General features: G+C 38.6%; 1 protein-coding gene across 3 annotated transcripts in view; it reads left to right on the top strand.

The window, feature by feature from the left end:
* Positions 1-23,397, top strand: part of LOC126458466 (pumilio homolog 2) — a 642,319-nt gene that overhangs the window by 569,472 nt on the left and 49,450 nt on the right. For 2 of the 3 annotated variants that reach the window (XM_050095540.1, XM_050095539.1), the window contains exons 8-10: positions 471-557; positions 7,052-7,212; positions 18,931-19,072. In XM_050095540.1, the coding sequence (XP_049951497.1) occupies positions 471-557; positions 7,052-7,212; positions 18,931-19,072 (390 nt within the window). The remainder of the gene's footprint in view (positions 1-470; positions 558-7,051; positions 7,213-18,930; positions 19,073-23,397) is intronic. The other variant, XM_050095538.1, reaches the window with a different exon arrangement.

Raw genomic sequence — 23,397 nt, 5'->3', positions numbered from 1 at the left:
ATGTGAAAGTTCAGTATATATATATTATTGATTTCTGCTTTAACCTTCATAAAGTGAGAAATGAGACACAACTGAGACTGTACCTGGACTGCATAGTTATTAAAAAAAATTAATTAGATGATAAAATGTAACTCATATACTACGTTACCCTTAAACCACTCATTTAAGACCTAAATATTCTATGCTGGTCTGTAATACACTCCATGCAGGATCACATGACTGCCATAAGAAATCAATTTTTCAAGACATTTAAATGACTACCCAAGTTTCAGCCCATGATATTATCAGCCATTTCAGATTTATCAAAGCTCGTTCACTGGTTCAGCTGCCCATATTTTATTTCTGTTTTAAATTTTCAGTTATGGAGCAGTTTTTTTCAGAACACATGTAACAGACTTTGGATCTGAATGCAGAGAGACCTAATGAAAGTGAATGCTATCTTGTAGATCATTTTAAGTGTTTCTTTGCAGGGCTGGCTGCCCCTGCTGCAGCATTTACGAGTGCACCTTATGTGATAAATGCACCCCAAGAGCCTTATGTTGGAACACTTATTGCAGGTGAGGTTTTATTTTCCATGTTATTTGTTTCCTTGTGTTTTAATATTGGAATCTTCAAACAATTCATAAATTTCATCATATTAAATAGAAGAGTGAGGGTATAGTCATACATTGTATCATGATACTTGGTGTCATTTTAATTTTTAGTTTGCTTTAAGAGAGAATTTTAATATCCCCCAATGGCAATCACATTTTTGTCAGTATTTTGTATATTATTCAGTTTTTGGTGTTTATGCTTTACACTACAAAAATATCAGTGCCCTTTACTTGTTTTTATTGTATCCTAGAAGGCTTCTTAACAAAAGAAATGTGGCCTAAAATAATATCAGAATGCGTGCATCTAACAAGAAGTGAATTTTGTTAGAGGACATTCCTTCCTCTTACACAGAAATATTAGTACTTCAAATCTATAATCTTACAATGAAACTCGTCAATGAACTTGCCAGTTACGAAGTTTGCGGAAAAAAGATTTATATTACCAGCTACAGAAGCTTCATAATACATAATTATTCAAATGGGATTTTAAAAAAGTGCTTTTTTCTAAACCAAGCTTAAAGAAACCAATGTTTCAAAAAACTAAATCCTCGCAGATTAAGAAGATAAAAGTACGTGGATGTTGGGACTGTTCAAATGTAATATATGTTAAGGAACAGAGATGAAACAAAAAAAAATTGTTTCGATAGAAAAAACAAAAGTAGATGTCAACTTTCTTTGTTTACATGAAAACTGTGATGAAGGCTACGGCGGTTGTTCTGTTTTTGTAGTATTTAAAGACTTTTTTTTCCTTTTTATTAAGTATAGTATCTATACAGCCACATGCATTCTGGATTGTAATATTAACTACAAATGAATGGAATTGTTCAGCTATATTATCTGAAGAAGAAACCTGCTGCCAGAACCACCACCACCACCCTTAAGCAGGAGTAAGACATGAAATGGTGGGAAAGATGATGTAACTTACCAAACGAAAGTGTTGGTACTTTGATAGAGACAATAACAAACAAAAACACACACAAAATTCAAGCTTTCGCAACCCACGGTTGCTTCATCAGGAAAGAGGGAAGGAGAGGGAAAGACAAAAGGATGTGGGTTTTAAGGGAGAGGGTAAGGAGTCATTCCAGTCCTGGGAGGGGAAAGACTTACCTTAGGGGGGAAAAAGGGACAGGTATACACTGCCACGCGCGCGCGCGCGCGCCCACACCCACACACACACACACACACACACACACACACACACACACACACACACACACACACACATTTTTCCCACGTGTAATGTTTCCCTATATATATATATATATATATATATATATATATATATATATATTTCATTATGCACTATCTTTAAAAAACAGAATCTTAAACTGTTACATTGAACCACAATACATTTACTTTGGGGACAGTTTGTTATACTTCTTAACTAATTGATTTTGCTTGGAAGTGATAGGGATACACACTCGATATGCATTGAACGGTGCATACCACAATTAAGCAACCATGAGTATCATTGTGTGGACTGTAAAACTTCAATTAAAATGAGAATTAATTTTTTTATGTTCATACAGCTCACAATAAAAATGTAGTAAATTGCTTTGTTTTTTTTTACTTAAGATTGCTGTAGTCAGTGCTGTAACCATACATATCTAATAATGCCTTGTACAAAGGAAGCAGTTGTGTCCTGATAATAGGTTATAGTTCATTTGGTGATCACATGAGGGTACTGTATTCCTGCCAGGTTCCACTAAAATCTCTTGAATTAATGTAGTCCTGGATCTGGTCTCATTCTGCAATATAAGCTGTGTACCAGACTGGGACTCAAGCGTAGATCATCTGTCCTTCTCAGGCAAATGCTATACTGATGAACTGTCCAGGCATGACTCGCTCTTATTGCTTTACCTCCAACAGTACCTGTTTCCTACTTTTGTTGGTTTGCATGTAAATTTTAATCTTGTGCTATTTGTAATTTGACATGTACACTTTGGAAGAGGCAATTATGTCCTTGTTCACCTTCAGTTATGCTTCAAATACTCTCATTATGTACAAATACTGCTTGTACTTAGCCTTGCTAAATAATTAATATTTTTAGTCTCTTCCCCAGTTTTGAACCTGATACGTAATTTACATCTTGTGTGATAGTGTTGGCACTACTGTCTGTGAGTAACTTCATGAAGTGTTCATCATCATCACACTTCCTCTTGTAAATACTGTTCTTCTGAATGATCCAGATGAATTGTTCATTCTGCTGTGTCGGTTTTTAAATGTGTTTTTACATTCTTAAGTGCACAAAACAATATCAGATGGTTTCTGTTACTGGCTTATGACTATAAATTTTGTGGTAATGGTGGAGGTGTTAAACTGTGTAATTTTTTGTTGAAATGTATTAGAGAAGACATTTAATTTTCTTTTTTTGTGATTTGTTTTTAATCTTGACATTTTCTTTAATATATTAATTTTAATTTTTCAAGGGATGCCAAAAATCTGTGTTCAGGAGAAGGTTTTTGTAACCAATTGTCATACGACAAGAAATCTTAAAACAATGATAAAGATACAAAACAACAAAATTTTAGTTTAAAGGGCATGTGGTCTCTGGTGCCTTGTTACAGAGTTATAATTAAATTAAGATTTATTTCATTTGTTACCACTTTCGTGAAAATAGCCTTCCCATTAGTGATAAAGCCTGTAATATGCAATCTCCAAAGTGAACAACGCATGTACTGAAACAAAAGTACTGTGATGTGGCTGGTGGCACAATGGGGACAGCCCAGATGTGTGGTTGTGCCACTCATTCATTGCATTGAGTGAACTCATACAAAAAAGTTGCACATAAGCCAAGTCTCCGTCAGTAAACATATCAATAGTGCTGTATATCAGTGTTAATATAATAAGAATGCTACTGGGAAAAATAAACCTGAGATGGAACCAAGCAATATTGAATGCAGCTTGAGGGCAAAGAGTAAAGTAGGCATTACTGTTGTCAGCAGCAAGTTCCATAAGTAACTGGAACAAGTTTGTTCCCAAACAAGACGCATGGTGTATACTGTTACCATTCACACTGTTTGACAGATATTTTCAGTGCAGCATAGATAAAAAGATAATTGGAAGTTTAAAGTAAAAGAAATGCAATTACTCTGTAATGAGCCACTGGAGGCCAAGGGTCCCTGATATCAAGATGCTCAGAAAATATCCTGGAAAAAGTTAGAAAATTTTGTCTGTAGAGTCTGGGTTCACCCTGCACACTGACAAAAATCTTAACATTTGAAGGCAAATAAAGTGTCTTTTATGTACCTCATAAATGCCCATGTAACTTTAATCAAACTGAAAAGTGACACATATAACCAAAATATAAATACGGATTATTAGTAGTAGTAGTAGTAGTAGTAGTAGTAGTAATTAATAATAATAATAATAATAATAATAATAATAATAATAATATGTGCCCTTAGCAACGTAAAATGGTTGTGGTCACATTGGACCAACATGAGACAGTTACTATATCGTTAGCACACAGGAGTAATTTACTGGTAACTCAGAAATACTGTGGTTAGAACTCCTCTTTGACGAAGTAAATCTTAACAAAACCACCACCTGTCATCATTGTGGAAGCACAATCGCTTCCCAAATGGGAAATGCGCACCTTTTCTGTTAGTACACACATTCTGTTTGGTCCAGAAGTTGTCAGTAGTATCCAGCATTCACAGTATGGCATTTGTGGAGAAAATAATGAGAAAAACTACTTTAAAAAATAAAAACAGACTGTTGCAAGAATCTCCTCCATGGAAGGACAGATTTTTCCTTCGACAGGGGCATATTTGTCCCTTTTTGTGCCATTTCATGGAGGCCCCCCCCCCTTACCTTGTGGTATAATGGTGGTGCACTCATGTTTCATTGCAGATCACAGTGCCTAGTGCAAAAAAAATTTCCCCTTCTGTTTCGTAGCCTGTCAGTAGTCATTTGCACACCCCTAGACAATGAAATTTGTGCTTCGTGGTGAAAAAACGAGGCACCTACAGAGACCCTTTATCTAAATCTAAGGTCGTCAGTAGTGACCACCATAGCATTACCATGTATTATTGTGACCTCAGTAGCAATTTTCGCAACAGTCATTCAGTGATCATCTGTAATAAGCTGGCTAGCAGTGTGAATATTCTCTTCAGGCATGTTGGTCCTTGGGCGATGTTGGTGAGCCGCAGTCTCAACTACTTCTTGACCCCTAAAAAACTGTTTGTGCCATGTGTACACTTCAGTCCTTTTTTAGAATGTTGTCCTTGACCTGTGCCGCAAGTTGTCTTAAAATCTTGCACAGTCGTATGCCCTCTGTTACGAGAAACTTGATTATAATGTATTGCACAACAGATTGCGGTACCTCTTGCTCTGACATTGTTATTATTACTGGGGAAATGGTACAGCAACATTCTAGTTGTAGAGAACAATCACTGGAAGTGAAAACAACAATGAGCAGAGATCACTTCACACTAGTTTACAAAAGTTCATGAAACAAAAATTCCGGTATGTTTTATTCACCCTCATATAATGTGTCTATTTAGAGAAATCTGCCTGTAACATTATATGTTGGTAATGTAAAGTCCCTTTTTTTATTTATGTTCATGCATTTAAAGAATGGTAATATTCAATAGTGCAGGCTTAAAGTGTTTTGAGGATTGGATTCTTCTTAGCTTCATAAAAGAGGGAAATGTAAAGTGTACTGTAAGTCTAAACCTTTCTAAAGAGTAAGTCTTATTTTGTAAATGTCTTCACATAAAATGTTCGCTTTGATATCTTAACTTCTGCAATGAAGTTTCAAGAGTTTGAACCGCTTTTAAAGACCAATGGAGCTCACGTAATAATAGATACTGAAAGTTGGCTAAAACCCCAAATCGATAGCACTGAGAATTTTGGAGCAAATCTGAGTGTGTATAAAAAGTGTAGGTTAACAGAAAATGGAGATGGTTTTTTTGCCACAAAAAACAAGTAGCTCAGATCTGTCAAGATAAAAATTGAAGCTACATGCAACATTGTGTGAGCAAGACTCAGTATTAAGGGTGGGCATAAACTTATAATTGAATATTTCTGTTGACCATTTGGCCTCACCTCTGGTTGTAACTGAAAAATTCTGTCACTAGTACATATATTCTCCTATTAAACTGTCGTTGTCGTCGGAGATATTAAACACCCAATGAGTGCCTCAGATAGTTACAGTTTTGTAAGTGGTAGGTTTGACAAAGACACATTGCAAAACAATAATACATGTTTTCTTTGAAAATTACTTTGAATAAATAGTTCAAAAGCTCACTGGCAGTGGAAATATATATAATGGCAACAAATAAATCTGAGCTCTTAGACAATATTCTCATTGAAACTGGTATCAGTGACCGTGAAACAATTGTACCAACAATGTTGCAAAGCTGCATAGGGCAACTAAAACAAGTAAAAAGATTAATTACATTTTCAGTAACCTTGATAGATGTGTCGTATCTCAAAGAGAAACTCCAGACATTTACTTCTGAGCAGAAGCTTGTAGAAGAACTGTATCTCAAGTTTAGTAGAATAATTGACAATGCGCTGGGTGAATACAAGGTATGCCCTGGGTAAATACAAGATATATACTTAGTAGAACAGATCATGACGTCGTGACGAGTGTTACCCTCTATATAGTCATTGTAAAGAAACTTCTGAAGAAACAGTGAATACTGTCCAACAGGTTTAAAACAGGGTGGGGCTGTAGATGGAGAGGTACTAAACGAAACAAGATTATGTAAAAAGGGCGATTTGTGAAGCCTTCAACAGCTACTGTAGCAGGATCTTATAAAAACACCGCCAACAAGGCCCAAAGAGATTGTGGTTATATACATATATCTTATCAGATGTATCGGGAAACTCGTGGGTGATATGGGAACTGAAATTGCTGAAATTGAAGGTAGTAAAGCAGAAGCAGAAATGCTGGATTCCGCTTTCAAAAGTTTGTTTGCAAAGAAAAAATCTAGGAGTACAGCAACACTTTAATTCTCACACCATTGCATAGATGAATGCTATAGATGTTCCTGTTGGTGGCATTGTGAAACAGCTGAAATCACTAAAATGGAACAAAGCCTGTTTAGTTCTGTTAAATTCAACTCTTTTGGTGGCATCTCGTATCGTCTTGTACCTGGTCAGGTCAACCTGTCCAGTATAAACTAAACTTTGTTGATAACTGTATTTATGTGCACCTACCTGGAACACGATGACCTTGTTGTTCAGATAACTTAGAAACTATGCATTTGACTGCAGGAGCCAGAGAGAAGTGGGTAAATAATTGTGCACATTTTTAGTCTTCTGTAAGTGTGACCAGTTGTTTAAAATTTTCCATCGATTTTCTGCTATTTAATGCAAATTTCTGTTATATATGCTCTGGTTTGGAAGATTGGTGATTGTTAATAATGGTGAAGCCATTATGACACAAGGTAATGTCCTTCATATATCTGTTTATATGTTGAATCCTATTGTATTTTATTTAACAGGGCCAACAGTTGTGCCCCAATATTACGGGGTTGCTCCTTGGGGCGTCTACCCCGCAAATTTAATCCAGCAAGGTGCAGCAGCTGCAGCAGCTCAACAGAGGCGTCCACTCACCCCTTCATCGGCAGGAGAGCTGCCCTCCACAACGACAAATCTCACACAGGTATTTTGTTTGAGCAGCTGCTGCCACATTCAGCAAGTTAAGGTCTCAATATAAAAAGTTATTACAGATATAATTTAAAGTAGAATAAATTTTAGATACAGAAGAAACTCCATGTGGTGGTTTTATGACAGGAAAGAATTTTTAAATACAGGATGTGTTGTGCTTACTGTAGTTACATCACGTTTCATGAATAAACTGAAGACCCAATAAGTAAGACTAGCTATTTTCTTGCAGTTTGTGCCTTAATCACTTTTTGTGAGAGTGGTGGGTTAAATTCAGCAGCTTCTTGAATAAATGTTTGTGAACAGTCACCTCTGCCATTGCTGAAATATCTTTATCTAAAACACAGGCTTATGTGAAAGTAGCATGTAATATGAGACAAACATCACCGTAACAAGCAGTTTCCACAGGGCTGAGGGTAATTTCCGATGAGGAAATGTGTGAGAGTACATGGTTGCTTCAACAATTTCAGCAAACCCCCCCCCAGAAAATTTTGCAGTTCTATGTTACATACATAGAAAACAGTACATTCTAGAAGGGCTTTATAATTCAGTGACTGACACCAGCAACAGTAAGATAATTACTTGAATAGTTAATTGGAATAAAGCAAATTTGAATGACAGTATGAAGGAAGGTAACTGGGAATAAATTTTTATGAGAAATCAGCAAACTCGAGTTTTTTACGTACTGGATCCCTGTATGTATAAAGTTTGTCTGGAATAAGTTTTACAGGAATGAACCATCAGTGCTACCTCAGACGACTCAGAGGTACTATCCCATATATCTTGCTGAGAGAAACCATTATTTTCCCTAGCTGTTTGGAGTCTCTTGTGAAGAACAAAAGATGTTTCTTATTGTTTATGCACACCATATCCTTTACTGTTGGAGAATGAACATGAGTGCGGCAATTGGGTTTTTCTCCAAATGTTGAAAACAATAATAGAAACATTCGAAATGATGAAGGTATATGTTGACACCTATTTGATATGCAAACAATTGTGTAAGAACAGTACATAGCGATTTTAAGAGATAAGATTGTCATTAGACAGTTAATCAGGGAGGGGGTATTGTTGCAGAAGCAACACTGACAAACATACGCAGAACCAATGTTTAACATGTTGAAGCATAATAAATTAGTTTTAGTACAGATTATATTGTCTCTCTTCGTGAATGAGATATTTGAAAAATTTATTCTCCATTTTCTCAGTCTGTCAATAAAATTTCGTGGAAAGTTCAGCAGTTGCTCCCAATTTCCTATTATACGTCAACAGTGGTGTTGAGACATGATGCTTGAAGTACGGTCCAGACAAAAAAAAAAAGCTAAGTCATTGAACAGACAAGAAAAGCAAATAAAGGTCAGAAATTTTATGTAACAAAAAGGCTCATTGCAATCTTCACTTGGCAAAGCATCATTTACAGGGAACCTTTCTCAGAATGATTTGTTACTGGCAACTTCTACAAATATATGGTGCACTTCCTTCTTGGTGTGTTAGAACCTTGTGATCCAGTAAGCAGTGAAGCAAGGTGACATGCTGCATGTCAGTATCACTGCAAACTGCCCATGTGCCCCCCCCACCCCCCACCCCATCCCCCTTCTTCCCAGGATAATAATTGAAATTCATTGGAAGACCCCACCCAACTTCCTTCTCTGTTTACGTATACATCTAGATCTATACTCCAAAAACTAGTGTGAGGTGCGTGGAAGCGGGTATGTCCGATTGTACCAGTTATTAAGCTTTCTTCCTGTTCCATTCACTTATGGAGCAGGGGAAGAATTATTGTTTGAATGCCTCTGTGTGTGCAGCAGTTATTCTAATCTCATCCTCACGATCCCTATGTCAGCAATGCATAGTGGGTTCTTGTATATTCCTAGAGTAATCATTTAAAGCGTTTTCTTGAAACTTTGTTAACAGGCTTTCTCGGGACAGTTCATGTGTATCTTAGAGTCCTCCAGTTCAGTTCCTTCAGTATCTCCGTGACAGTCTCCCATGGATTAAACCAACCTGCAACTATTTGTGATGCCCTTCTCCATATACATTCAATATCCCCTGTTGTTAGTCCTATCTGGTATGGGTCCCACACACTAGAGCAATATTCTAAAACCGGTTGCACAAGTGATTTTTAAGCAGTCTTCTCTGTAGACTGATTGCACTTCCTCAATACCAGGTCAACAAAATTCTGCTACATGGAGGATATTGGTCTTGCTTGTAGAACCAAAGATCTCGGACGAGCAGAGACAATTTTCACAGAAGATCTAGCCGTTATGAGCTCCTATTTTAGAAATTGGAGACTTAAACCCAGTACAAGTAAAACTGAAGTATGTACGTTCCATCTGAACAACAAAAAAACTAACACAGAGCTCAGAGTTAAACTTAATGGAAACACTGTTTGCCACAACACGTACCCTAAGTACCTTGGTGTCACCATATACTGCACCCTTTCACATAAAAACATCTTGAAAATACTGTTGCCAAGATAAAAGCTCATAACAATATTATGATATGGGGAGCTTCAGCAGATACCTTGCCCACATCATCCATTCTGCTGGTCTTCTCAGTAGCTAAATGTTGTGCCTAGGTGTAGCTAAACAGCTGTCACACCAACTTGATTGATGTCCAGTTGCACTACACTATGTGGTTAATAAGTGGGACAATCCGACAAACACCCAGAAACATCTATCTACTCGCAGTCCGTAGAAGTGAAGTCTTAGAGAGTAACGCAAGCTAAGAACCTGGAATTACTAGACTCCATTCACCGCTCAGCAAATGGAACAGTTAGATGCCAGAAGTATCTAGGTAAGAAACCTATGGGATCAGAATTGTCATCTTATTGAAAATCCTGAAGAGCATGAGTGGTTCCGAAAGAATAACTGCGATACTGCTGGCACAGACCTCGACAGGAAGCTGTCGGTCCAATTGAACAGAGCTCTCACTGGGCATGGTCAATGCGCAGACTCACTTTACAATTGGGGTGCTTCAAAGTGTCTGGTTTGTGACTGTGGAACTCCGAAGAAGTGAGTCAAGCACATTAGAGATGAATGCCCATTGCATTCCTATCAGGGTTGTTGGCGACCTCATTAAAGCTGACGATACTGCTCTTACATGGATTAGGAACTTGGATATTGATGTTCAGTTAGTTTTGTGTAGTTTTATCTTTCTGTATTCTTGTTACATACCTATACTAAAGTTATATTCCTGTATTTTTACTCTGCATGTGGGCCACACAAATAAAAACGTCCCCATTATTCTGCCAATAAAATGAAGTTTACCACCTGCTTTACCCATAAGCTACAGCCAGGTATCTGTAAAAGTTAGTCAATTCCAACAGTGACTCGCTGATATGATAGTCATAGATAGAACATTTTTCTGTTTTGTGAAGTGCACAGTTTTACATTTCTGAACATTTAAAGCCCACTGCCAATCTTTGCACCACTTTGAAATCTTGTCAAGATCTGACTGAATATTTATACAACTTCTTTCAAATGGAACTTCATTATAGATAACTGCATCATCTGCAAAAAGCTTGATTTTACTATTAATATTGTGTACAAGGTAATTAATATACAACATGAACACCAAGGGTCCTAACACACTCCCCTGGTGTACACCTGAAGTTATTTCTACATCTGAAGAGGACTCTCCATCCGAGATAACATGCTGTGTCCTCCCTACCAAAAAGTCCTCAATCCAGTCACAAATTTCACTTGATACTCCATAAGATCATACTTTCGATAATAAGCATAGATGTGGTACCCAGTCAAATGCTTTTCGGAAATCAAGAAATACGGCACCCACCTAATCGCCTTTATCCAAAGCTTTCAGTATGTCACATGAGAAAAGTGTGAATCGAGTTTTATATTATAGCTGTTTCCGAGATCCATGCCGGTTGACATTGAGGTGGTCACTCTGTTCAAGATACCTCACGTTTGATGTTAAGGATATTGGATAGTAGTTTTTTGGTTCACTTCTACTACACTTCTTATAGACAGGTGTGACCTGTGCCTTTTTCCCAGAACCAGACAATATTTTCTGTTCGAGGGATTTACGATAGATTATAGTGAGAAGAGGGGCTTAACTCAGCCCTAAATTCAGTATAGAATCCGACAGGGATTCCATTGGGCCCTGGAGCTTTGTTCAATTTTAACGGTTTCAGCTGTTCCTCAACAGTACTGACACTAATACTTATTTCATTCATTTTTTCAGTGGTACGAGTATTAAATTGGGGCAGTTTTCCTGGGTTTTCCTTCATAAAGGAAAATTTTAAACTGGAGTTAATCAATTCAGCTTTTGCTTTGATACCCTCAGTTTTACATACAACCAGAATTTCTTTGGGTTCTGTGAAATATCACTTGACAATGTTCTGCCGTGGTAGTCATCAACTGCATCACGCATTGCTCTCGTGACAGCGAAACGTGTTTCGTTCAGCATCTTTCTATCTACACTCTGTTTTACTCCTGTTATGTTGTAATATCTGTTTCTTTAGAAGTTTCTTTACAGTAAGTGTATACCATGGAGGTTCCCTCCAATTATGATCTGTTCTACTGGGTACATATCTATCCAGTACATGGTCAATTACTCTTTTAAACTTGTGCAAGAGTTCCTCTACATGCTCCTGCCCTGTGTTGAAAGTTTCAAGTTCCTCATTGAGATATGACATTAATGATTTTTTATCTAATTTACTGAATATAGACATTTTTCTGCTTGTTTTAGTTGTCCTTTCTAGTTTGCTAATAATTGTTCCACCGCACCGCGGTCAACGATACCAGTTTCGATGTGGACATACTCAAAGAGGTCAGGTCTGTTTTTCGCCATTAGATCCTATGCATTTCCATCGTGAGTGGGGTTGCAAACTATCTGTTGTTGGTAGTTTTCAGAGAAAGCGTTTACTGAAAGTTTCACAGGACATTTTATTATGCCCACTACTAACAAAACTGTAATTTTCCCAGTTTATTGTTGGATGGTTAAAGTTTCTACTGGTGATTACAGCATGATTGGGGAACTGAGGTTTTCTCTAAAGTTTTTGATTACATCAGGAGATATATCCTAGTTTGTACACATTTTATGTATGTATTTATTGTTTCTGTAATGTGGCTGACATTTCCGATGGTGTTGAACTGAATGGTAAAAGGACAAACAAATATATATAAAATGTGAGAGAGCTATTTACTAATCTCCTAGTTACAAACTGTAATACTGAACTTCCAAAGAGACACAAAATAACTTAACCAAAAAATTCTTTTTTTCTGTGTATATTGTTTATCTACGAATACGCAAAAGTCAGTCAAGCATTTAGCTTCTCTGGCGTGCCACCAGTTTTATTGGCAGGGAACCCTTTAAATCCCCCATCCGAATCCCACATTCGGTCTTCGTGACAATCGTATAACTTGGATGATGAGTAGTCACTTGGCCACAGTCGCGTAATCTCGGCACAGGTTGTTGTTGTCCTGGGACCTATGTGCTTATCACCTTCTCAGCACACACCATAGGTATCGCGCCGGCTTTAATGTTGGTCCAGTTTGTGTTTGTTTCATTGCCACCAGGTCACCAACTTTGTACTTGGGGGCTTTCTTCCAGCAAAAGTTGAAGCTAGTGTGGTTTTCGTCTTGCACCATGCTGGTTTGTTGCTTAGCATATTCCTTCTGTTTACTGTCTCTCTCTTCAAATGAATCAATAATTTCTTGTAATAGTAATTTTGTGATGTGAAGATCAGTTTGTGTGTGCATCTTAACTCCTGTCAAAAGCTTAAATGGTGTTCTCCCAATACTTCTGTGGTATGATGAGTTTATGGCACATTCAACTGATGGTACCACCTTATACCATTCATTTGGGCTTTCAATGCTAAGCTTAGCAATGATTTCAGCCAACGGAGGACTGATCTTCTCAGTTTGTCCGTTGGCTCTAGGAAGTCATGTTGTTAAAATGTATTCAGTTACATCTGTAATGCAGTATTCCATGAAAGCAAGCCTCTCTATCAGTAATTACCTGGACTGAATTCCCAAAAGGGACAGAAGAAACCTTTCTTTCCTGATTTCTTATTCACAGTTAAACATTTCACTCAATTGGAGGTAACACTATGACATTTGGCAGTCACATCTGGTATATAATATTCTTTTTACTTCCTCTTCAGTTTGCCTTACTGCATAATGACCTTCCTCATGCACCAACTTGATGATTTCACATTGAATAGCGCATGGAACCACCAAGGTGTCTCTTCAGACATATAAGTTGAAAAGAATTCCATTTGTCATTGAAAAGTTGTCCTAAGGCTGTTCTTTGAGAATGCTCTTGATTACTGCTAAATATCATCTTTCTCTTTAGCTTTTTTGATTGTAGCTATTAAGGTATGTGCGAAACCAGACAGTATGTTCTCACAGCAACTTAAGGCATGTATGTGTTTCGTCCTAGAATCAATCGGTCTTTGATGGTGTAAGAACACTCTTCCAAGACAAAGCTCAACTTGATATTCTTGGTGATAAGTCCTTTTTATCGATAGTGTTTTGGAATGCAGTGCAGCCTGTTGAAACGAAACTAGTAATTACATCTGGAATTGCCTTAAGACGTTCACAATAGCTAAAACTTCAAGCTCATAACTACGGCATTTTTCCTCTTGAGGTGTTTTTTTCCTCTTAAGGTGTTTTTTTTTCTTACTTGTATGCAAAACTGGCTGCAGCTTATCTTCTTATCTTATCTTCACCTGGAGATTTTTGTAATAACGCTGCTCTAAAACCTCCTTTGCTTGCGTCTATGTATAGCTCGGTTTTGTATTCGCAATGAAAGAAGATCTTTGAGCATGTTGAATGCTTGCCTCTGCTCATCTTCAAACTTATATTATTGATTATTTCTCAGTAAATTGCTAAGAAGTTAGCAGTTGCAGAGAATTTGAGATGTTGTTGTTGTTGTTGTGGTCTTCAGTCCTGAGACTGGTTTGACGCAGCTCTCCATGCTACTCTATCCTGTGCAAGCTTCTTCATCTCCCAGTAACTACTGCAACCTACATCCTTCTGAATCTGCTTAGTGTATTCATCTCTTGGTCTCCCGCTACGATTTTTACCCTCCACGCTGCCCTCCAATACTAAATTGGTGATCCTTTGATGCCTCAACACACGTCCTACCAACCGATCCCTTCTTCTAGTCAAGTTGTGCCACAAACTTCTCTTCTCCCCAATCCTATTCAATACTTCCTCATTAGTTATGTGATCTGCCCATCTAATCTTCAGCATTCTTCTGTAGCACCACATTTCAAAAGCTTCTATTCTCTTCTTGTCCAAGCTATTTATCGTCCATGTTTCACTTCCATACATGGCTACACTCCGTACAAATACTTTCAGAAATGACTTCCTGACACTTAAATCTATACTCATGTTAACATATTTCTCTTCTTCAGAAACTCTTTCCTTGCCATTGCCAGCCTACATTTTATATCCTCTCTACTTCGACCATCATCAGTTATTTTGCTCCCCAAATAGCAAAATCCCTTTACTACTTTAAGTGTCTCATTTCCTAAGTGTCTCATTTCCTAATCTAATTCCCTCAGCATCACCCGACTTAATTCGACTACATTCCATTATCCTCATTTTGCTTTTGTGATGTTCATCTTATACATTTCATCTCATCTCATACACTATCCATTCCATTCAACTGCTCTTCCAAGTCCCTTGCTGTCTCTGACAGAATTACAATGTCATCGGCGAACCTCAAAGTTTTTATTTCTTCTCCATGGATTTTAATACCTACTCCAAATTTTTCTTTTGTTTCCTTCACCGCTTGCTCAATATACAGATTCAATAAAATCGGGGATAGGCTACAACCCTGTCTCACTCCCTTCCCAACCACTGCTTCCCTTTCATGTCCCTCGACTCTCATAACTGCCATCTGGTTTCTGCACAAATTGTAAATAGCATTTCGCTACCTGTATTTTACCCCTGCCACCTTCAGAATTTGAAAGAGCGTATTCCAGTCAACATTGTCAAAAGCTTTCTCTAAGTCTACAAATGCTAGAAACGTAGGTTTGCCTTTCCTTAATCTAGCTTCTAAGATAAGTCGTAGGGTCAGTATTGCCTCACGTGTTCCAACATTTCTACGGAATCGAAACTTATCTTCCCCGAGGTCGGCTTCTACCAGTTTTTCCATTCATCTGTAAAGAATCTGCGTTAGTATTTTGCAGCTGTGACTTGTTAAACTGATATACTTTTTAAAGTATCCTTTTATATCTATTGCTGCAATAGATTTAGGTTCTAGAAAGTTTTGAGCAGCTATTGTCTTCTGCGAAGGAGGTTAGATTTGTCCACACTGTGTAACACAGCCAAGAAACTCATCAGTTCCACTCAGGAACTGCCATTTTGCAAATTAATTTCCAAGTTATATTCTGCTTCAGGTTTTAACACTAAAGCAATTTGTTGAAGTGCCTCATCACTCTGTTGGTATTGTAATATCGTCCATATTAACAAATATTATGTTCTCTTGAGCCAGTGCCCAAAAACAGTGTTAACAAAATGTTGGAACACAACAGGTGAATTTTATAATCCAAATGGAACTTTCCTGAATTGAAACTGCCTTGAATGTGTCAGATATGAGGTATATTTATGACTTTCCTGTTCAACATCAAGTGGGGGGGGGGGGGGGGGGGGGGGAGGGAGACATTCTTGGGGTCTAGTGTGGAAAACACAAATGCATCTTGTAGTTTATCTGAAAGATCTTCTATGGTGGGCAATGGGTAACAAACTTTCACTGTGATCTTGTTTAATTTTCTGTAGTGTATACAGATGCGATAATCTCCATTTTTCTTTCTTACAACTGCTACATGGCCAGCATATTCAGATGAACTTTGTGCTATTATTCCCCGATCAAACCACATCTAGATAGACTTGCCTGCCAACAATATCTTTCTCAGTTGTTCTCTTACAACAGTCTCCATTCTGAAATCAGTGGACTTTGTCTTTGTTGGGGTGTAACTAGTCACTAAATCTTCTATATGTTCCTTTGTTTCATCACTAACAGGGCTTTCAGTATCCAATCCTGGTTTGTCTGCTATATGGGTACACCCTCTTCTGGCATCCCAAAAGTAACTGTACCCTTGTTTATTGATATTCCAATTTGATGTAGAAGGTAGTTTCCAACTACCATTTCTAAATTCATAGTGTGTCTAGAAACTTATAAATTTGTTTCAATTTTCAAATCATAAATCCCAACAGTACCTGTACAACACCCTGTGGAGAACCAAAGTTTTCCCAAATCCCGTCAAAACTTTTGCAAACTTCGAGGATCCATAATTTCAAAAACATCCTGTTGTAATAAATAAAGTTGACTGCCCCAGTCAGTTATCGGTTACTTATTTGTACATTTTAAAATTTACGGTTGTTAATACTCTGTTAACAGTGTTTGCATTCATTGCCGCTTTTCAGTTATTCTTCTTCTTCGTGCATTCAGTTGAGATATGGCCAAAAGTGTTGCAGCTGAAGTGTCGTTTGCCTTTGCGCTTGACCTAATGACCACAGGCACCACAATTGAAACACTTTTTGTTTGGATCCCAAGCTGCACTTTCAGTATTTCTGTTACTTAGAGTCTTTATTGGATTTATAGGATTGGGGAGAAGAGAAGTTTGTGGCACAACTTGACCAGAAGGAGGGATCGGTTGGTAGGACATGTTCTGAGACATCAAGGGATCACCAATTTAGTATTGGAGGGCAGCGTGGAGGGTAAAAATCGTAGAGGGAGACCAAGAGATGAATACACTAAGCAGATTCAGAAGGATGTAGGTTGCAGTAGGTACTGGGAGATGAAAAAGCTTGCACAGGATAGAGTAGCATGGAGAGCTGCATCAAACCAGTCTCAGGACTGAAGACCACAACAACATAGAGTCTTTAGCATATTTACTACTGAAGTTTAAATTTTCATTTCTGTAACTTTTATTATTTCTTTTTGGCAATGACTTCACAGCTCTTTCGTAATGCCTCATTTTTTCCTTAGACTCTTTCCTCTTTTACACTTCCAGCACTATGAAGTAGAAGTGTGCCCGAGTTGTCTTCTGTCCTGTCAGTTACGTACTTAAATAGCGAGTTGTTATCAATATCAGCATGGCTGGCAATTTCCTCCATTCAGAGAAAATATTCTTGGAGAGACTGTTCCGATGTAGTCCTGTGGTGAATAAGCAGTTGACGGATCTTGTTTTCACATCAAATTCCTCCTGCAAAACACTCTAGAAATGACAGAGAAGATTTACATATATCTTGTGAACACGGTGGGAATAGTTTTTTGCTTTGTTGCCCATTCCTAAATTGTCTCGCTATCCATTTGGATTGCATGCTCCTCTTAATCATTGGTATCATGATCTTCCTCTTCATATTCTGTGTTATCATTTTTCACCCAAAGTTTGTCAATGTTGAATAAATTAGTACAAATATCGGTAGTCATTTCTGTTTTCATCCTACTAGCTAGACATACTATTTTGCATATTGCCCCTAACTCCACTTCTGAAAATGATGCTTTAGTAAATGACTTCTTAGCATCAAGTTCAGTTGCTATTGATTAAAAAGTAAAACAAGTAAATTCTCTGAAGTATTTTGACTTTCTTCTGTCATCTTGAACTGTTCTGAAAATTAATGTGTGGATTTACACACACACACACACACACACACACACACACACACACACACACACACACACACACACCACATCCCACGCCGGCTATTTCTCCTTTAGTCGCGTTTTACTTGCAATACTCTGCTACTACCAATCGTAGTTAAAATGTGAATCCTTACCATAGATTGAAAATCAACACCATTGCACATTGCTACATCACAGGCAAAACTGTATTGTCACATGTTCAGTTTATTTCAGGTAGAGCCCCCAAAATTTGTAGGTTCTGACTTTCATGAAGACATGTTTATTAATCTCCTAGTTACAAATTTTAATGCTGAAGTGTCAGGAAGAAACAAAAGAACTTACCCCCGCATCTGTGTGGGTAGTATTGGCATGCATTGCAGGGGCTGAAAGTTTGGATGGGCATAGTTGAGCAGAGAGAGGTGGTAGGAAGAGATTTGACAGATACTGAGAGGGAGTAGGATGAGATGGGGAGGAAAAGGTAGACAGAAGGAGTGTTAGGAGTAAGAGATAGAGAGATAGGGGTTGGGGAATGAAGTGATGGGGAGATGGAGAGACATAGAGGGGCATGGGATGGGATTGTCAGAGAAGGGTGAGGAGGAGATGTGTGTGTAACTTGTATGCAGTTGAAGCCAGGGGGGACAAGGTTAGAAAATTATGAAGACTGAAGAAAAGATAGGTGATGCAAAAGAGGAAAATGTAAATTTCTTACACACTGTTTGGCAAGAGACAGTCCAGGAAAAGGTCAGAACTAATATGTGCTGAATGTATCATTATTGTTTTGTTCAAAATCATCTTCTTTCTTTCTTTCTTCTTCTTCTTCTTCTTCTTCTTCTTCTTCTTCTTCCCCTTTTTTTTTGACTCTTGACATTTTGTATGTTGTAGCCATTAATTTGGTCAGCATGTATCGATTTTATAAAACTGCTGCAATGTGGGGTGCATTTAGATTACTAAGATTGCAGCTCTAGCTGAGTATTAATACCAGTACTAAAATTATTAGTCACCCAATAACCCTGAAATTGCAAGGTATAACAATGAAAATAGTGGTATATATGTTAAGTTCATTGAATTGTTCTGTATAATTTTATATTGTTATCTTTTAATAATCTTTCTTAACAAGCAGGTGCAAGGACAGTATCAAGTAATACCTGCCTACTACGATCAAGGATCAATAGTTATGGGCAATGTACGAGGTATTGGAAGTGCCACTCCAATGCGGCTAGTCTCACCTGCACCTGTTATAGTAAACACAGGCACCCCTGGTAAGTGCCCCAGCCTTTTAGATTGAAACATTTATACAGTGCTGTTTGTGACACATGCAGTAGAAAACTAAATTAGGTGTACATCATATGAAGTACAGGGTGTTTCTAAAAGAATATATGTATTACAAAGTATCATTTTGTCCAAACTATCAATCGCTGCACCTCGGCTTGGCTATTGGAGAAACGAGTACGTAGTCTAGTTTATATTAATAGCTGCTAGATGTCAGTTGTCCTCTGTTTTGCTTGGTAACCATCATATGTTTAAAATGGTTACTCTGCAGAAGAAATCATTTTGTGTTCTTGAGTTTGTGAAGTGCAATTCTGTGATTACAGTGAAAAGACATTTCAGGTTGAGGTACCAAATTGATCCTCTGAATGGGTGGAACATTCACAGACGATATCGACAGTTTCTAGTTACAGGATGTGTATGTAAAGGAAAGAGTCCTGGCCACCCTCTTGTTCCTGAAAAAAATGTTGCACGAATTCAAACTGCTTTCCAACGTAGTCCTTCAAAATCAACTCGTCATGCCAGTTGGGAGTTAAAAATGCCTACAACAATAATTTTGCGTGTTTTGGGACGCCAGTTCGTTATGAGGCTGTAAAAGTTAAAGCTGTAAAAGTTAAAGCTGTTACAAGCTCTGCATCCTGATGACATATGCAAACGTGTGGCATTTTGTAACGAGATTCTTGATGCTATTGACAATGATAACACTTTTGTACAATGCATTGTGTTCAGTGATGAGGCAACTTTCCATGTTAGTGGTCAGTTAAACAAACACAGTGTTCAAATTTGGGGCCTACAGAACTCACATGCAGCCATTGAACATGTACGAGATTTGCCCAGAGTCAATGTGTTTTTTTGCGATATCCTGATCATGTGTTTACGGCCCATTCTTCTTTGATGGAAACACGGTTAATGATCAACAGTATCTCGCTACGTAACAAAACTGGTTGTTTCCGAGGTTGCACGAAGACAACTTCGTTTTTCAACAAGGCGGGGCACCACCTCACTGGAGTCGTCAAGTGCGTGAATATCTAAATGAAACTCTACTGAACCGTTGGATTGGTCATCAAAGAGCTGTTGATGTAGCATGTCTCAGCTGGGCTCCATGGTCACTGGATTTGATACCCTTTGACTTCTTCCTGTGGGGTATTGTTAAAGACAACGTTTATGTACCACCACTCTCTCAGAACCTGGAAGAGTTGAAGAACCGGATCCATACTGTCACACCATCAGTGACTAAGGACATGCTTGCCCGAGTATTGGAGGAATTTGTATTGATGTATCATGTCGCTGATGGAGGGCATATTGAACATCGGTAATCTGAACTTGCTAGGTTCGTAAATGTGTGTGTAAAGTTTCATATTCGTATGTCTTAAAGTTTAATAAATATATGCATTCGAAATATGTATATTCTTTTTGGAACACCCTGCACTAAGTGTAATAACTGCAAAATATATCTGCAGTCATCTGCAAGTTCTAGTAGTACAAGTATGCTTTGATTATGGAACTTCCTGGAAGGTGAAATTGTGTGCCAGACATGGACACAGCCCATTGATCTTGCTGGATGAGATATCCATACACAACTCACAACCCACCCACACAGCTTTCTGCCAGTAGCTCATCTCCTACCTTGCAAACTTACTTTTTTCTTCTGAGAGGCTGGTCCCGCAAGGTATGCAAGAGAACTTCTGTGTAGTTTGGAAGGTAGGAGATGGAAGCGTTGGCAGAAAGCTGCGAGGGCAAGTCTTATGTCATATAGATAGTGCAGTCGGTAGAGCACTTGCCCACAAAAGGCAGAGGTTCCAGCTTTGAAGACAACTGCCCACACTCTGCCGTAGGAAAACATTTTGAATATGATTGAACTAACAATAAGACTGTTGTCTTCATACTTGGGGAAGCAGTGTGTTTTGATACACTAATTCACTTAAAGATATTCAGCATAGGAAGTGCAAATGTGGCATGTAATAAAGAATGTTAAGATTTGGCAAGCTATTACAAATAAGAAAAATTAAGTGCAGAATTTCTCAAAATGAATAATAATCCAGAATGAGATTTTCACTCCGCAGCGGAGTGTGCGCTGATATGAAACTTCCTGGCAGATTAAAACTGTGTGCCCAACGGAGACTCGAACTCGGGACCTTTGCCTTTCGCGGGCAAGTGCTCTACCAACTGAGCTACCGAAGCACGACTCACGCCCGGTACTCACAGCTTTACTTCTGCCAGTACCTCGTCTCCTACCTTCCAAACTTTACAGAAGCTCTCCTGCGAACCTTGCAGAACTAGCACTCCTGAAAGAAAGGATATTGCGGAGACATGGCTTAGCCACAGCCTGGGGGATGTTTCCAGAATGAGATTTTCACTCTGCAGCGGAGTGTGCGCTGATCTGAAACTTCCTGGCAGATTAAAACTGTGTGCCCGACCGAGACTCGAACTCGGGACCTTTGCCTTTCGCGGGCAAGTGGTCTACCAACTGAGCTACCGAAGCACGACTCGCGCCCGGTACTCACAGCTTTACTTCTGTCAGTACCTCGTCTCCTACCTTCCAAACTTTACAGAAGCTCTCCTGTGAACCTTGCAGAACTAGCACTCCTGAAAGAAAGGATATTGCGGAGACATGGCTTAACCACGGCCTGGGGGATGTTTCCAGAATGAGATTTTCACTCTGCAGCAGAGTGTGTGCCCGACCGAGACTCGAACTCGGGACCTTTGCCTTTCGCGGGCAAGTGCTCTACCAACTGAGCTACCGAAGCACGACTCACGCCCGGTACTCACAGCTTTACTTCTGCCAATACCTCGTCTCCTACCTTCCAAACTTTACAGAAGCTCTCCTGCGAACCTTGCAGAACTAGCACTCCTGAAAGAAAGGATATTGCGGAGACATGGCTTAGCCACAGCCTGGGGGATGTTTCCAGAATGAGATTTTCACTCTGCAGCGGAGTGTGCGCTGATATGAAACTTCCTGGCATATCATATTGGTAGAGCACTTGCCCGCGAAAGGCAAAGGTCCCGAGTTCGAGTCTCGGTCGGGCACACAGTTTTAATCTGCCAGGAGGTTTCATGAATAATAATAATAATAATAACTTTCATGTGGCATAGTACAATCATGTTACAGTACATAAGGTAAATTTTAGTTTTAGTGTTGACATTTCTGAACGACATTTAGTAAGAAGTGTATCCAAGAATTTGTGATAAGTCATGTTACATGAGCAATGAGACATTAATGATGTATTTCTTCGCCAAATAATCATTCACGTGCACATCTACATCATACATCATACTCTGCAAGCCATTTAACAGTGTGTAGTGGAGGGTACTTATGGTACCACTAACTGATCGTCTACCTTCCCTCAGTTCCCTGTTCCACTCACTACTGGCATTTGAGAAGAATGATTGTTGATAAGCCTCTGTATTAGCTCTAATTTCTTGAATTATCTTGTGTTGTTCATTTTGTAAGATGTATGTGGAAAAATTAACATGTCTAATTCTTCACAGAAAGTGCTTGCTCAGAACTTGAGTACCAAAGTTCTCCATGATGCATTGCGCCACTCTTATAACATCTGCCAAAGGAATTTGTTGAGCATCTCTGTAACAGTCTCGCTCCAACTAAACAATCCCTTTTTGAAAAGTGCCACTCTTTGGATCTTCCCTCTCTGTTGTACCAGTTGTACCTGGTAAGGATCCCCGATAGATGAACAGTACGCGGGAATCTGTGAAACAAGTGACTCGTATGCCACTTCCTGCGTGAATGGATTACTTTTCCTTAAGATTCTTCCTGTAAATCTGTTTGGCATCTGCTTTTCATACTATTAGCTTTATGTGATCATTCCATTTAAGGTTGCTATAGATAATTACTCCTAGATATTTTACGATAGATAAGGTTCCCAGCAGTTTGTTAATTGTACAGTAGTGGTTTTCTTTTCCTATGTTTGCACAATACGTTACATTTATTTATGTTCAGGGTCAACTGCTGGAGACCGCACCATTCATTAATCCTCTGTTGGTCATTCCGCAAATCGATATTATCTTTTGGTGTTGCTTCTTTCTTATAGGCAACCGTATTGTCAGCAAACAATCTTTGGATGTTTCCTACTACATCATTTACTTACAATGTAAACAGTAATGGTCTGTCACACTTCCTTGGGGTGACGCGTTCTTTGTCATGACAGTATAATCAACCAATTGCCTTTACATCTTTGACCTTCCATGTAAGAGAGGACATTGTCACAAAGAAGGAGACCGTAAGGTTTCATGCTGTGTCCTCCCCCCTCCTCCCCTTCCCTCTATGAAAGTGTAGATATTGCAGACATAAAGCTGGATGTGA

Source organism: Schistocerca serialis, chromosome 2, assembly GCF_023864345.2.
Source record: "Schistocerca serialis cubense isolate TAMUIC-IGC-003099 chromosome 2, iqSchSeri2.2, whole genome shotgun sequence".
Taxonomy (NCBI): domain Eukaryota; kingdom Metazoa; phylum Arthropoda; class Insecta; order Orthoptera; family Acrididae; genus Schistocerca; species Schistocerca serialis.
This window is presented reverse-complemented; position numbering and strand designations above follow the sequence as displayed.